Source organism: Felis catus, chromosome E1, assembly GCF_018350175.1.
Source record: "Felis catus isolate Fca126 chromosome E1, F.catus_Fca126_mat1.0, whole genome shotgun sequence".
Classification (NCBI taxonomy): domain Eukaryota; kingdom Metazoa; phylum Chordata; class Mammalia; order Carnivora; family Felidae; genus Felis; species Felis catus.
In genome coordinates, this window is record NC_058381.1 from 39020322 (window position 1) to 39035308 (window position 14987).

The 14987-nt window shown below is 46.3% G+C and overlaps 1 protein-coding gene across 2 annotated transcripts; it reads left to right on the forward strand.

Annotated features, from left to right (window-relative positions):
* The first annotated feature begins 1151 nt into the window (after positions 1–1151).
* Positions 1152–13547, forward strand: MSL1 (MSL complex subunit 1). Of its 2 annotated transcripts, XM_003996799.5 has the most exons (9): positions 1153–2270; positions 4766–4989; positions 6281–6663; positions 8571–8618; positions 9078–9142; positions 9774–9841; positions 10281–10405; positions 10574–10646; positions 11009–13547. In XM_003996799.5, exons 1-9 carry the CDS (start codon positions 1503–1505, stop codon positions 11097–11099), a joined length of 1845 nt encoding a protein of 614 aa, XP_003996848.4. In that variant the 5' UTR covers positions 1153–1502; the 3' UTR covers positions 11100–13547. The 2 variants fall into 2 exon arrangements, with proteins under 2 accessions (XP_019673390.2, XP_003996848.4); XM_019817831.3 differs by lacking the exon at positions 8571–8618 and having other exon boundaries at positions 1152–2270.
* The last annotated feature ends 1440 nt before the right edge of the window (positions 13548–14987 follow it).

Sequence of the window (14987 nt, forward strand, 5' to 3'; positions counted from 1 at the left end):
AAGATGATAAAAATCCCTTCCGAGATTTCCTTTTTGCTTCGACCCTTCGTGAACCTCCAGCAGATGCTAGAAGTGACTTAAGAAGACTGGGGAGATGGCCATTGGGAAAGAACTGTCGGTAGTTGGCAATACTTCATTCTAGGGAGGTTGTGGCAAGAACTCCCTAGGCAGCAGACATCATGGATTTTCCTCCCTCTGGGAACCAGAGGTCCCTCAGTTTCTGGTCTGAATCCCTTAGAGACAAAGAACTTCATTCTCTCCCAGATCAGAGTGGGGCTGCTGGGGAGTGGAAGGGGTGGAGGGGTTAGAATTCTACCCCCAGGAAACACCCACAGGCTCAGACAGGAGCCCGAATCCTGACTCTGGTCCAGGAGGCGTGCGGTGCTGCTGCGGGGGCCGCGGGGCCCCTCCGGCGAGGGCCGGGCCGGCTGCCAAGGTGCCCGGGGAAGGGGCCGCCCAGCGCAGGCCGGGTACGTGGAGCGCTCCGTACACTGCCTCGAAGGGCGCGTCTGCTCCTGAAGCCCCCTGCCCTCCTCTCCGCTCCATTCTCTCGCGTTCCCTTTTCCCGGGGAACCTCCGCATTCCCCATCTTCCCAAAGCCGCCCTCGCCTTTTCTTCCCTCCCCCGACCCTCCCCCGAGTAACCCCCTCCCTCCGCAGCCCACCTTCGCCTCGCTCCTCCGCGGGCTCCTGGGTCCTCGCCCCTCATCCCTGGCCTCCCCTCGCCGGCCCCCAGCGCCCAGGGCCTCCGCGGCCCCCTCCCCGCCCCCCTCGAGGCAGCGGCGGCCCCTTTCACAATAGCGCGGCCCGCCTCCCTCCTCTAGCTCCCGGTTCGCTCCCGCCCGCTCCCCGCCTGGCGCATGCGCCCTCCGGTCGGCGGCGGCTGCGGCGGTGGCGGCTGCGAGCGGCTCCGTTTTTTTAAAGGGAAACGCTGAGGCGCCGGGGGTGACTGTGGGGGAGGGGGACCCCGAGCCGCGGAGACCCCCGGGGGAGGCGACAGACCCCCCTCCCGCAGTAGGAGGGCTTTGGGCGGACCCATCCCTCCCACCCCCTCCTGAGGAGGAGCGGGGGGAAAATGGAGGCTCGGGGCGGCTGAGGCGAGCTCCGGGGCGGGGGGCCGGGGCGGGGAAGGGGGGGTGTGGGGTGGGGAGACGAGGCGGGCCCGGCCGGGCCAGGGGGGGCCGAAGCGAGCTCCGGGGATGAGCTCGGGGGCGGCTGGGTGCGAGCTCCTGCCTCTGAGGCGAAGGCGGCGGCGGCGGCAGCAGAGGCGGCGGCGAGGCCCCCATGGGCCGGCGGCGGGCCTCAGCCGCGGCCTCCACTTCTCCACACGCCGGCGGGATGGCGCCCGGGCCCCGGAGGAGCCGCGCTAGCCGAGGCCTGCTGCCGCGCTGCTGAGGCGAGCCCGCCAAACTCCCCTCCCCCTCCTCCGTCCTCGACCCCCCACACCTCGCCCCTTCCCCACCCCCTCCTCCGTCTCGGTCCCCGACGCTGCTCCGGACCACTATGACCATGAGATCCGCAGTGTTCAAGGCGGCCGCGGCCCCTGCCGGCGGCAACCCTGAGCAGCGACTGGACTACGAGCGGGCTGCGGCGCTGGGCGGGCCCGAGGACGAGCCCGGGGCGGCCGAAGCCCACTTCCTCCCCCGGCACCGTAAGCTCAAGGAGCCGGGGCCCCCGCTGGCCTCCTCCCAGGGCGGGAGCCCCGCGCCCTCCCCGGCCGGCTGCGGCGGCAAGGGCCGGGGCTTGTTACTCCCGGCCGGGGCGGCCCCTGGGCAGCAGGAAGAGAGCTGGGGCGGCTCGGTGCCCTTGCCCTGTCCGCCCCCGGCCACCAAACAAGCCGGCATTGGGGGGGAGCCAGCGGCCGCGGGAGCCGGCTGCAGCCCCCGACCCAAGTATCAGGCGGTGCTGCCCATTCAGACGGGCTCTCTCGTGGCGGCGGCCAAAGAGCCTACGCCCTGGGCTGGGGACAAGGGTGGGGCGGCTCCCCCAGCTGCCACCGCCTCGGACCCGGCGGGACCCCCACCACTACCTCTGCCGGGGCCGCCACCCCTCGCGCCCACCGCCACCGCCGGGACCCTGGCGGCTAGCGAGGGCAGATGGAAGAGTATGAGGAAGAGCCCTCTCGGGGGTGGCGGCGGCTCGGGAGCCTCCAGTCAGGCCGCCTGCCTCAAGCAGATCCTTCTGCTGCAATTGGACCTCATCGAACAGCAGCAGCAGCAGCTGCAGGCCAAGGAAAAGGAGATCGAGGAGCTGAAGTCAGAGAGAGACACGGTACGGGAGGGGTTAATCGGCGTTCAGGATGAAGAGCGAGTTGTGCGCATGCTCGGGGGAAGGGGGCTGTAGGAGGTTAAGGTATCCCTTGGTTAGGGGTAAGGAGGCTGGCCACCAGCAAAGGAGTAGCTTAAGTGTCGAGTCCCTGGGAGCCAAACTCACAGACACGTTGGGTCGGAGGGAAGGGTTAAAGGGCAACCTCCCAGGGGGAGGGGGAGGGGAGGTTTCAGGTGCCAAAGGGTTAATTTAAAATGACAGCCCCAGACTTGTGGGAAAGACGTTTAGAGTGGGAAAAGATCTGATTTGTGAGGGGTTGAAAATGCAAAGGTGGGAATGCATATGTGGTGGCTTTATGGAAGGGGTTAATTGAAGGAGCTTTTGCTTTAGAGATGCATTTTGAGAGGAGAGGGACATAGCAGCTGTTGCACTGCTGGAGCATCTTCTGACAGGAGGGCAGTAGGCCTTTTCACTGGCAGAGAGGCAGAGGTGATTTCACGGTGGAATCCTATTTTAGTTTTCTTCAATGATATGAAGAGACTGACCGCCTTTGATTTCAGACAGTTTTTAATGGGAATCTGAGTTATAAAACATGACCCACTGACTAGCTCCCTTGTATAAGCATTGTGTTTAGAGGCCGGTAGATTTTAAGGCATCAGGGGAAAGTAAGTTTATTAAATGTATAAAGTAGACCCCCTCTAAAAAAAAAATCCCTGTTTTAGAATCTTAAGATAGTAGGGCAGTAATTTATTATTTCTTTGTACTTCTGAGGAGCACGACTATATAGGCTTGTTTTCACTGCAGCAGTAGTCAAGAGCTCCCTATGCATTAAAACATTCTTTCATATATCAGGAAAACTGTGTGTGTGTGTGGGGGGGGGTATTACTGTGCTAGCATACCTTACAGCTGCCTAAAAATAAACATGGTTTCTACAATTGTTGTGTTCAGGCTGCAGCAGTCTGTCTCTCTCTCTCTCTCTCTCTCTCTCTCTCTCTCTCTCTGTCTCTCTCTCTCTCTCTCTCTGGCGTTGTGTGCGCCAAGGGCTGAGCAAGGGAGCAGAGGGCTATTCATTTTGTTTGCTTTACAAATGAATCGCATCAAGCAGGGGCTGTTTTATTGGAGAATGCATTCTGCAAGGTGGAATGGGAGCTGGGGCAGGTCTCATTAAAATATCTCATAGTGTTGATTTGTGGAAGTTACTCAACATGGAGGTGGCCCTGCTTAGCTACTGTACTGCAGTCTAGGGGTGCGATGGTACTGTAATTACAACACATCATATCCTTACATGGGGGGGGGGTGAGTGGGGCGAAGAGAAGGACCAGTGAAGAAGAAGAAATCAAGGAAATGTCACCCACAAACCGTGGTTGAGTAATGTTAAGGCCGGGAATCAGAACAGAAGGAGATGAAATGAGAGTATGGCTGACTGGGGCGGGTGGGGGGGGGGAGCCCCCCTGCTGATTGTGGAGGTTTATGCTCAGTTCCTGAGGTAATGGCCCCTTTGCAGACTTTCCTAGGCAGTAAAAGTGGGGTGAGTTAAGGATAGAGTATCAGTCTGAACTTGGCATTCACTGTTTCTGTTGTGTATTGCAGTCTTAGCATTGCTTAAGCTTGTTTCTCTTATTCCAGTTGTTGTTTGGCCTCTACTAAAATCTCTGCAGCTAAGTAGATATAATGAAGACAACATTAATATCGCTGTCTACCCAAATAAAATTCTTACTATAGTGTTTAAAGAGCATAGTTGGCACCTTTTCTCAGAACATTTTAATATGAAGTTTCCAATGGTAATAGACTTCTATTTTCTGTTTGATTATGTAGTTCTCTCTTTAATTAGAGTTAAAAGACTTTGTTTTAGTTAATATTTAGATAAATAGGTAGATTTTTTTTCTGGTATCTCAAATGTAAAGAAATAAGCATATTTCTGATCGATGGGATTATGGGCACTGGTTTCTATTATAATTCTTCCAAATTGAGTATTCATTGTGTAAATGCCCTGTACACCACTTTCAAATCCCTCATGGCACTGGGACTGTGAGCTTTTAATTCCTTCTCAATATATTCTTTGGACTCTGCCCTTGTGTATAGCATTTTGGAGTGAAAGGAGAGAGGATAGGATTTGGAGAAACTTAGGGCCTCCTAAAAGAGCATAGGGTTAATTCTGGAAACTCCCAAACTGACTTGGAGCCACATGGTTAGCAGTAGCAGAGACCATGCCATGTTGTGGCCCCTCCCAGAAAAGAGGATCTTCTTTCAAAAGAATGAACTACAAATTCCCCCATGCCTCTCCTCAACTAGGTTAGCCCTAAAATTAAGCAGAGTACCTTTTCTTCTCTACTGTGTTTAAGGAAAACTTTTCCAGTTAATGTCTGCCTATTAAAAATAAGTTAAATTGCTATGGTCCATGGAAAAAGGCAGAAGACCATACTGATGCCTAACGGTGCTAAGTACCTGGGTGTAATTTTTTGTGTGTTAAGTCTGCATTTTGGCACTCTCTCTTTTAGCTCCTTGCTCGGATTGAACGTATGGAAAGGCGGATGCAGCTGGTAAAGAAGGATAACGAGAAAGAAAGGCACAAGCTGTTTCAGGGCTATGAAACTGAAGAGAGAGAGGAAACGGAGCTATCCGAGAAAATTAAACTGGAGTGCCAGCCGGAGCTTTCCGAGACATCCCAGACTCTGCCTCCCAAGCCTTTCTCTTGTGGGCGGAGTGGAAAGGGACACAAAAGGTGTGCTGATAACTTTGTTACACTGTCTGGACATGATGAGGACACTTGTTTCCAGTGACTGAGAGTAGGGGATTGAGATTTAGGAATTAGTTTTAATGCAGCCATATCCTGAATTAAGAAGTCTTCCATGCTGAGAAACTATCTTGAAACATTCTTGTAGGCTATAAAAATCTTTTAGGAACATTGTGATCACAGTAGTAATTACCGAATGCAGAGTATATCACAAAGAGAATGGGCAACAAATGTGGCAGCTGAGTTTCTTAAAGAAAACTATAGCAGTTGACATCAAGTTAGGAAGTGTTAAATCATTCCTTCATTGTGTTAGGTACACTGGTGGACAAAAAAGTAAGCTCTAACTGTCCTTGGACCCAAAGAGATTAGTCAGTCTAGCTGTAAAGGTGGCATAAATTTGGCAAACTTGGAATTCAGCTGCAATAAAATGTGAAGGTAGACAACAGTGATACAAAGTAAGTTTTGTGAGATTCGGAGACATTAAAGATTATTCTAAGGTAAAATAGCGAAACTTTTAGGGCGAGATGGATCTTGAAAAAGAAGTATAGAATTCAGGTTGGTAAGCAGGAAACGAGACGGCATTCTAGGAATGGGGATTTGGGGGAGGAGATTGGTGGGAGAAAGAAAGCTGGTAGATAGCAAGAAAAATGAAACAGATTGTAATTAACATGGATAGAATTGATGGAAAAAATAAGAGACCGGTCTCTGGTTGACAGGAATTTTCTTTAAAAAAAAATTTTTTTTTTAATGTTTTTATTTAGTTTTGAAGGAGAGAGAGACAGAGCATGAGCAGGGGAGGAGCAGAGAGAGAGAGGGAGACAGAATTTGAAGCAGGCTCCAGGCTCTAAGCTGTCAGCACAGAGCCCGATGCGGGGCTCAAAACCACAAACTGTGAGATCATGACCTGAGCCAAAGTTGGATGCTCAACCGACTGAGCCACCCAGGCGCCCCAACAGGAATTTTCGAAATAAGTCACAGAGTAGTGGCACCTGATGTTAGCGAAAGGGTCTTGAATAAAATAAGACTCTTTTTAAGTTTAGTAGGCAATAAGATACTATTAGAGGTTTATGGAAACTCAGTTGTTCAATAAAGACTTACTGAGGGCCTGTCATATATAGTGGTAAGCATGAGGCTGTTCCTGCTCATGGTTGCCAACTGAACCAGATGTTTAGATATTTAGATACCTGAACTAGTTTGTTCTCTTGCCCCAAAATGTAATCAATTCAGATTTTATTCAAGAATCAATACATTTTATAATGTTTTCTTCCCTATCTAATAGGAAATCCCCATTTGGAAGTACAGAAAGAAAGATTCCTGTTAAAAAGCTGGCTCCTGAATTTTCAAAAGTCAAAACAAAAACTCCTAAGCACTCTCCCATTAAAGAGGAACCCTGTGGTTCCTTATCTGAAACTGTTTGTAAACGTGAATTGAGGAGCCAAGAAACTCCAGAAAAGCCCCGGTCTTCAGTGGACACCCCGCCAAGACTCTCCACTCCCCAGAAGGGACCCAGCACCCATCCCAAGGAGAAAGCCTTCTCAAGTGAGATAGAAGATTTGCCGTACCTTTCCACCACAGAAATGTATTTGTGTCGTTGGCACCAGCCTCCCCCATCACCGTTACCATTACGGGAATCCTCTCCAAAGAAGGAGGAGACTGTAGCAAGTAAGGCATAGAGAACACTTGCTCTTATACCCTAGTGGTGGCGGTCAAGCTAACAAGTGTGAAAATGCCTTTGGCATTTTTAAAAAAGTGCAATCAATAAAGCAGAGTTCTGTCAAGAATGAGTAAGTTAACAGCCAGAGACAGACACTGTGCAGGCATTGCAAATAGATGGAATTACAGCAAAATGTGCTCAATGTATTTGCCTGCTTACAACACTGGGAGATGTGTTTGCCAGTAAGTTGCTCATCACAAGAGCACCAGACTTGGGGGTGTAATCTCCGGCAACTTGCATGCCCTCTGAAAGAAGGGTTTTCTGTGCTGTGAAATGCATAGAACTTATACTTTGCCATGCACGACTGTTCCTGCAATTGATATTGTGTGAAACCTGGGAGGGTGGTCTTTGGGTGTTCTCAGGGGCCAATGGTAATTTTTGGGTTGGGGAGCCAGCTTGGGGTGGGGAATTTCACCTGGGCCTCCGCTCTTTAACTATATAAACATTTATCTGTATCTCTATGTCCCGGTCTGGGGGGCAGGAGGAATCTGCCAAAGACCAACAGTCTTACTTTATCTTACTATACTTCACAAAGGTTCTAAATGTGAAGAGTTTACTTGGATTGCAGTAGCCCATTGGTTGTTCATATATTTAAATAAAATGGTCTACAAACTATTTTTCAAACAATAAGGACTATCTTGGGATATCTGAGCTGCTTGGGGAGGGTGTGGGGTGTGGGACCTTGGTCTTCATTCCCTTTTTTTCTTTATGGCTTCCACACAGAGATGCTCCCTTATCTCCTACATCAACCAGTTAACTGCAATGTGCCTTCAATTGTGTAATGTTAGTCTGACAGTCACTGTGGGTACTCGGGGGTGATGGTGGGGGAAGCCTTCTTGAATAGAGCCACAGCCCCAAGTTTCTACCACTGGGTCTTGCCCTAGCAGGGATGGGGATGGGAATCCATTCCAATAAGACAAGAGCATTCTCCAGGCTTTGTTTGGCTGTTCTGGTGACAAAATTAAGTGGGGAAGATAGATTACTCTTCTTAATTATCTAAAATACATTAGGCCTCACACTTGAGTACATGAGATAGACCAGGATCCTGATCTAGGTTCAGGTTTTTTGTTGGTTCAGTCAGTTGAACAGGTTCATCCTTAATGGTTAACCTTCTTGCTGCCATGGCAATGCTGTGTAACAACTTAAGAGAAACCGTGAAGCAACTTCCCATCCGGGATTGGGAAATGGCTTGGTCCAGAGCTGTTCTGTTTGACTGGCTGTTTTGAAAACCCTATCTGTCCTAGTACAGAAAATTCCAAACACCTCTGAGATTGTGGGCATAGCAGTACAGAAAGAGTCTGAATGGGGGGATCCCAGCCCTTTGAGGAGCCTGAGTTGTGAATAAACGTGTGAATCCTTATTCTTGATGCCCCTATCTCAAGAGGAAGCTCAATGGCTTGTTCTAAGGAAGCCAAAGTCTTTGTGCATGTTGTTCAGGCTGGACCAGCAAGGTAGTTTGTTTGGAGGGAGGAGGGAGCTGTTTCAGAAGACTACATATGTAAGTTTTGAGAACACTGATCTTTTATTTGAAAAATAGGGTCAACTTTTACTCACCTGCCATGTTCTGAGTTTAAGGTTTGATATCCTTGGCCATCAACTGTTGCAGGGAAACCACCCTAAATAATGAAGAAAAGAAGTCGTCTCAGTGTAAAAAAAAAAGTGGTGGGCTTATTTTCTTTTCTTTTGTCTGTTTTTCCCTCTTCCCCTCCCCCAGAGAGAAATTCTCAAAAGAACAACTCAAAAAAACCAAAATGGCTTCCTAGTGAGAACTTCAGTGATGATCCTTTCCTCCATTTTGGGTATGGGCTTTTTTTCTTTTTACACTGAGATGATTCTTCTTTCCTGCATTATTTAGGGTGTCTGATGCCATCAAGTGTTGCAGGAGAAACTTCAGTCTTGGCTGGTGAGTAGAATAGGAATTGTGCTGGCTGGGCCTGGGGTGGGGGTTGGGGGGATGGTGGATGGTGGGAGCTGCGTTCCCTGTCAGTTGGATGTGGGAGAGTGAGATTCCTTGGTGTATGATTACACTATAGACTTCAAAATGACTACAAATTTCAGTTGTTTTTCAGGAACTGCAATAGCATCCATTATATGAATTGTCAGGTATTGGCTTAGGGTTTTTTGTGATCCTGTGTTTGGCAGACTGCTGCACTGGCATTTTAGGTTCTTTTTATACCATAGCAAGGACACTGAATATGGCTTCAGGCGAGGCCATAGAATGGATTCCTATCACTTGGTAACTTGGTCTTATCTGGGGAGAGACCTCTGGTCCTAGTGAATAGTAGGAGGGTTGTGTGACCTTGGATTTAAGGGTGGTTCCACCCCTCCTCCCTTTCTTTTTCTTTCTTTCTTTTTTTTTCAGTTCCTTCTTGGAGGGACCACTCAGTAGAGCCTCTAAGGGACCCAAATCCTTCAGACCTTTTGGAGGTAGGTACCCAAGACCTGTCAGTGGAGGGGAGTGAGGGAAAGAGTAGAAATGGAGCTTTAACTTGAATGTGTTATAGTAACTGGATGGATGGGTTAAATAACTCTAAAGCCAGAAGGGAACTTGAGTGATTATATCTAATCCAACTCTTGTTTACGTAGAAGAGAAAACTGAGTTTCAGAGTGGTAAAATGATTTATTCAAAAATAAGTAGCTAGGGAGTGCTCAAAACAAAATGAGATTTTACGTTAAGTAGAAAAATTAGCATGTACCACTCAGCAACAAAATCATATATTCCAAACTCATTTGACTCTTAAAACAGACTCTTGCAAAGTATGGAGGTAGGAAGGGTTTATGGCAGTCTCAAGGGTTGTTTCAGTTTGATGTGGTTTTCACCTTGGAAAGTTAAGGAAATAATTTTGAAATGTGGACAGTCTAAAAGGGTGGGTGTGGGGAGAAGCATATGTGTTTTGTTGATTCTGTTACCAGGAGGTTCCCATGACATCCATAGAACTCACAGACTCAGGTGGGACCTGCAGGGAAAAGATTTTACATTCCTGGAAGCTGGAGATGAGTGCTATACCCATGTGTCACGTGGTGATAAATACTTTATTAGCTGCTGTTCTTTACACAGAACCTGGATGACAGTGTGTTTTCGAAGCGGCATGCAAAACTGGAGCTGGATGAGAAGAGAAGGAAAAGGTGAGGCTAGAGGTACTCGTCCTGGAACACCTGAGCCCTAGGACCCTGACCTCTCTCATCCATGCTGTGAAAAGTCCTGGAGCCCTTAACACCCTTAAATTACTGGCATCCCAATTGGTTGAGTATCTTAGTTTGAAGTGGTAGTTGTCGTAAGTAAAGGTGTTTGGCTTCTTTTTCTTTGTGTACGCCCTTCTTCAGTTCCACTCTCTGTGGAACACCAACACATGATTTGGACTGCTAGACCGACACAAGTCTTTCCTGAACCGGCAGACAGTTCACTTTACCACCCCCACCCTGCCCACCCCATTAAGAAGAGTCAGCACGGGTCTCACCCGTGTCTGGATTGTGTTAGTTGCTTTTATAGAGCAGGTTTTCAGTAATATTGGGTTTGTTTGTTTGTTTGTTTGTTTGTTTTGTTTGTCTGGTTTGTTTTTCCCAGATGGGATATTCAGAGGATCAGGGAACAAAGAATTTTACAACGACTGCAGCTCAGAATGTATAAAAAGAAAGGAATTCAGGAATCTGAGCCTGAGGTTACCTCATTTTTCCCTGAGCCAGATGACGGTAAGTTCTGTCTATGTAAGAGAATAGGGTTTTCAAAGAAGGAAAAGGGTGCAAGGCCCCAGGGTACAACTCGCTGTGAATGAGCGAACAGCATTTTGGAGCAGGTGTAGTTGCTAGACATTTCCCCTCTATGTCACTAACGAGGTCCCATTTGGCTTTCTTCCATAGTTGAAAGTTTGATGATTACCCCCTTCTTGCCTGTTGTAGCATTTGGACGACCATTACCCAAATTAACTCCGCAGTAAGTACAAAGGTTTTTTTTTTCCCCCCCACTCCCCTGTCAGGTAGCCTGCACTCCACCTCCTTTTTAGACCTCATGAAAGCCTAGATCTAAGGCAGAACAGGTGGCTTAGGGATAGCCATGGTTTTTTGACAGTGATAATTAGGAGGATTGCTTTTTGAGTTAGAAGTAGATTATTCAGTCATTTTAATAGCAAACTGTTTCTCTGGCTTTGAGGCAGGAAAGACCATCCAAACTTGGAACTTGGGAGTCAGAATTAGGAGTGGTAAGGGGCATATAACTCTTTTTTAGAGTTAATCTCATGTCCACACTGAATCCCTTCTAGTCTTGCAAGTTGATTTCCTTATCCTTTTTTTTGCCAGGAATTTTGAGCTGCCCTGGTTGGATGAGCGTAGCCGATGCAGGTTGGAGATCCAGAAGAAGCAAACACCTCACCGGACGTGTAGGAAATAGCTGGGCTGGCAAGAACCTTCTGTCTTCAGATAGTTGTAGCATGCCATTCCCAGAGAATGGCAGAGACCTGTATATGTGACCTATGTCCTCATGTATGTTATCATTCGCTGATAATGCCCTTCCATAGTCCCTTGATCTTGGTTTTGTTTTCATCACTCTGATTTCACAAAAACTCTTCCATTGGGCTAATTGTGAATTATGGAGGATGATTGGGATTTCTTTTCCCTTTTTGGGAATATGAGCTCTCAAGCTAAATCTATAGGATGGCAGATTTAGAAGCCTCAGGGGTCTGCTTCTATACATTTGCCTATGTTAAAGGGGCAAAAGGGCTCTTTTCGTTCGACTTGTGGAAGATGAAGCAACCCCTGCCTTTAGAGCTGTGCCTGCATGGCACTCTTCATGCCCTGGTGTACCCTTCCTTATAGTTCTGAGTATAGTGATGTTTACCCGAAAACAAAACAAACAAACAACCAACCTCACCAGGAGCTTAAGGACCAGATGAGGAATAAAAAGTGAAGTGATGAAGCAAGTCATCTTCACAGGGTAGAAAAGAGATTCAAGAGTTGGCAGATATACGTCTGAAAAAACAGTTGTTCTCTTAAAACTATTCTGTGATACAGCCATGTGGGAAGGGATATTTGGCTATGATTATTTTGTAAGTTAATGGGTAACTGAATTTCTTCCCCCACCCCTCAAAAAAATATTCAGAAAAAAGAATGGGGATGGTTAGTTTTGGTCAAGTTATGGCTCTAAACAAAAGCAATTGGCATCTGAGGATGGCATGCCAGAACCTGTACAGATGTCCTTGTGTCACATCACTTCTCAAGTATTCCTTATTTGGGCTTTATTCTTTTAGCTGAGCTCTTGGTGGTGGGATAGAGATTTAGGGAGGGTGGGGGGGGTATGTGGAAATATGTGCTTCCTTTGGCTGGCAAATGTCTACCATCTTGAAACAAACAGATGTACCTAATGAGCTTCTCCATTCACTTTGTAAAAATAGATTTGTATGTGTATCATCTTGGTCCCCCTTCCCTCCATTTTGTTAAAAAATTTCAGGACAGCACTCCAGGCCACTTTGGTCTCAGTGTAAGATCCCTGTAACTATCTGGAAGGAAAATAGAGCCAAGACCTCTGGTCTTAAATATATAGGAATTGCCTTTCTTTAGTCTTCATGACTATTGTGTGAAAACAAGTAGGGGTCTAATCTCCTAGAAGGTAGGGGCTTTTATCCTTGAAGAGAATATGTCCCCAGATTATTAGCACTTTTAGAGGAGAAGCCAAGGTATGTAGGGTGTGTGGCCGGCCCATCAGTGGAGCATGAGAGAATGGGGATACCATTGTGGGAAGAAAAGAAAAGTTCCTCAGGGGCCTCCCACTGCTAAAGATTTTTGTGAGATGTTGATCTGTGCTCCCTGGGTTTGACTTTTAAGGGAGTTATTCCGGCAGCACATGTAGTATTCTTGGATGATCTTGCTGCTTTTATTTCTCCTTCTGTGTGTGTGTGTGGCTATGGGCTTTCATTTGTAACTCCATCTGCTTAGGAGAGTGGGCTCTCCACAAGGGAACCTGCTGTGAACTTCATTGCAGCAAGAGTGTAGAGAGAAATAGGACTTGTTCCACTAGGGGCTCTCATCTCACACCTTAAGGGGAGGAAGGAGATTTCTAGAAAAACTGGGCCAGATTTTCTTTGTTCTCCATCATTTTAATATGGCAAGCTGTTTGGCTTTCCTACTCTGATCTATGTTATGTTCCTTTATAATGTGCCCAAGAAGAAAAAAGACCAATCAGTGTCTCTTTACGTTGTTCTTGATTCCTCTGTTTCTTCCTGATTTTCAGCATTTGTCGGATTCCTAATTTGGATATGGGTTAGCAAATTTAACCTTTTATGTTTGTGCCCTACCCAGGGAACTCCCCAGGTTCTGAAATTGAGCTAGACTAAGAGGAATCCATGAGGTGCTATCTGGCCAGACTTAAGTGGATTCTATTTCCTTGGTTCTCCCTATACCTAGGACTGCTTATTTTATTGTCCCCTCTTCTAGATCAGTTCTCCTTTGATTTGGATGTGTTGAGGTTTGTTGAGGAGGTTGGAGAGTAGATTAGCAAAGTTCCAAGAGCGAAATTACAGTGTGTTAGAGTGTGGGGGGAAAATTAGTCTTATTTTTTCCCTACATGGGATACAACACTGTGAAATTCAATCTTCAACTACGGCCCTGCAATTCTCCTAAAACATAGTTCTTTGTTTCTTTCTTTAACAACGTTTAAGCTAGTGTTAATAAATTAAAAAGAGAAACTGCTTGTCTGTCCACTTCAGCTTTGTTTTATGCCCATTTCATATTGTTGTCTGTGTTGTAATTCATACTTTTGATACCATTTCTGATGTGTAAAATTGGTTGTCTTGTAAATATCTTATAAAGAGTTCAATTGTAAATAAACTATTGTGGCTGTTAATTTTTGAACTTCTGCTTCAATTTATTAGATTGGGAAGCATTGAACAGTTCTTGTAGATATTAAAAGATTAGAAAAAGAAAAGCATTTTCAAAAGTGGAGAAACACATCGCTTCTCGCTCGGCCTTTTGGCTAAGATCAAGTGTAGTATCAAAAATGGAGAAACACACCATTTTCTCTTTTATTTGTGTATGAGCACAATGTATGTTTTTCATCCCTCTTTGTTCTGTGTTCTCTCTTCCACATGCGGTAAGTGACAACTTTAAAAATGAGATTCTAGGGTAGGATACTTGGTGCCTGGTGTCTAAATGAATAAAACCTAGTTGAAAAGACCTTAGAGGTCATCTAGTCTGACCGCTAATACATGATTTCCCCTTGACAACATTCCAGACAAATGAAGTCCACCTTCTGCTTCAACTTTTCATTTTTTCCCTAAATGTTAGAAAATCCTTCCTCCCTGATAAAATCTAACTTTTTGTAACTCGAACCCATTGGTTCTTGGTTTGCCTTCCAGGGTGATGAAAAAAGATCAATTCTTCCTGTTCCTCATAGTCTCTTGAATAGTTAGATTGCTGTGGCTATCTCAAATCTTCTTCATGGTAAACATTCAGAGAGCTTACACTTGTTCCTCAAAAGCAAGGATTTTGAATTTTTCAGTTCCCTCTGAGTGAACAAGTTCATGTTCATTTAAAAATTGAACCCAGCCTTGGGACACCTGGGTGGCTCTTCAGCTCAGCTCAGGTCTTGATCTCACATGAGTTCAAGCCCCACGTTGGGCTCTGTGCAGGGTATGAAGCCTGCTTAGAAAAAAAAAGAAAAATTGAACCCAGACCAAACAACTAAAAAGTAAAGTGGCAGGTTATCACTTTTCTTATTTACACACAACTTGGCAGCCTTATTTGCATCAATTTACCTTGTGATAGAAAAAGCCCTCCAAATCTTTTCCTCCTTTCCTTTTTCCTTTCCCTTTCCCCTTCTTTCCTCCATACATACATCCTCCATTTTTGGACTCTGGAAGCTGGGTTTTGGAGCTGGATTTACAACATGTCACATTTGGCCACTTGTTAAGATCTTTTTGGATCCTGAATCTGTGAAGGCATTCAGAATGCCTTCTAGTTTCGTATTGTCTATAAATTTGGTAAACATCAGAATCTTTAACCATATACCTTGTAAAAATATTACATGGGATAGAATCCTGTACTATGCCATAGTGACTTTTCTCTGTTTGATATATATTATTAATGTGCACTCCTGTAGGTACACTAATACCTTACACATCTTGAACGTATTTACTATGGTCCAAAGAAAATACACCTTTTTTTTTTTTTTTTTCACTGCTGGCAAACGCCTGGCCAAAGTCAAAGCATTCCCCTCAGCTACCTGTCTGGTAACCCTTAAGAAGGAAATCATGTCAGGAAATTGAACCAACGGCGGTTCATCTTT

What these genes read in the sequence shown, in the direction of transcription:
- MSL1 (XM_003996799.5), top strand. Translation starts at nt 1,503, where the DNA reads ATGACCATGAGATCCGCAGTGTTCAAGGCGGCCGCGGCCCCTGCCGGC. An exon ending in TGAAGTCAGAGAGAGACACG is followed by an intron (nt 2,271 to 4,765) that starts GTACGGGAGGGG and finishes TCTCTCTTTTAG; the next exon opens with CTCCTTGCTCGGATTGAACG. An exon ending in AGTGGAAAGGGACACAAAAG is followed by an intron (nt 4,990 to 6,280) that starts GTGTGCTGATAA and finishes CCTATCTAATAG; the next exon opens with GAAATCCCCATTTGGAAGTA.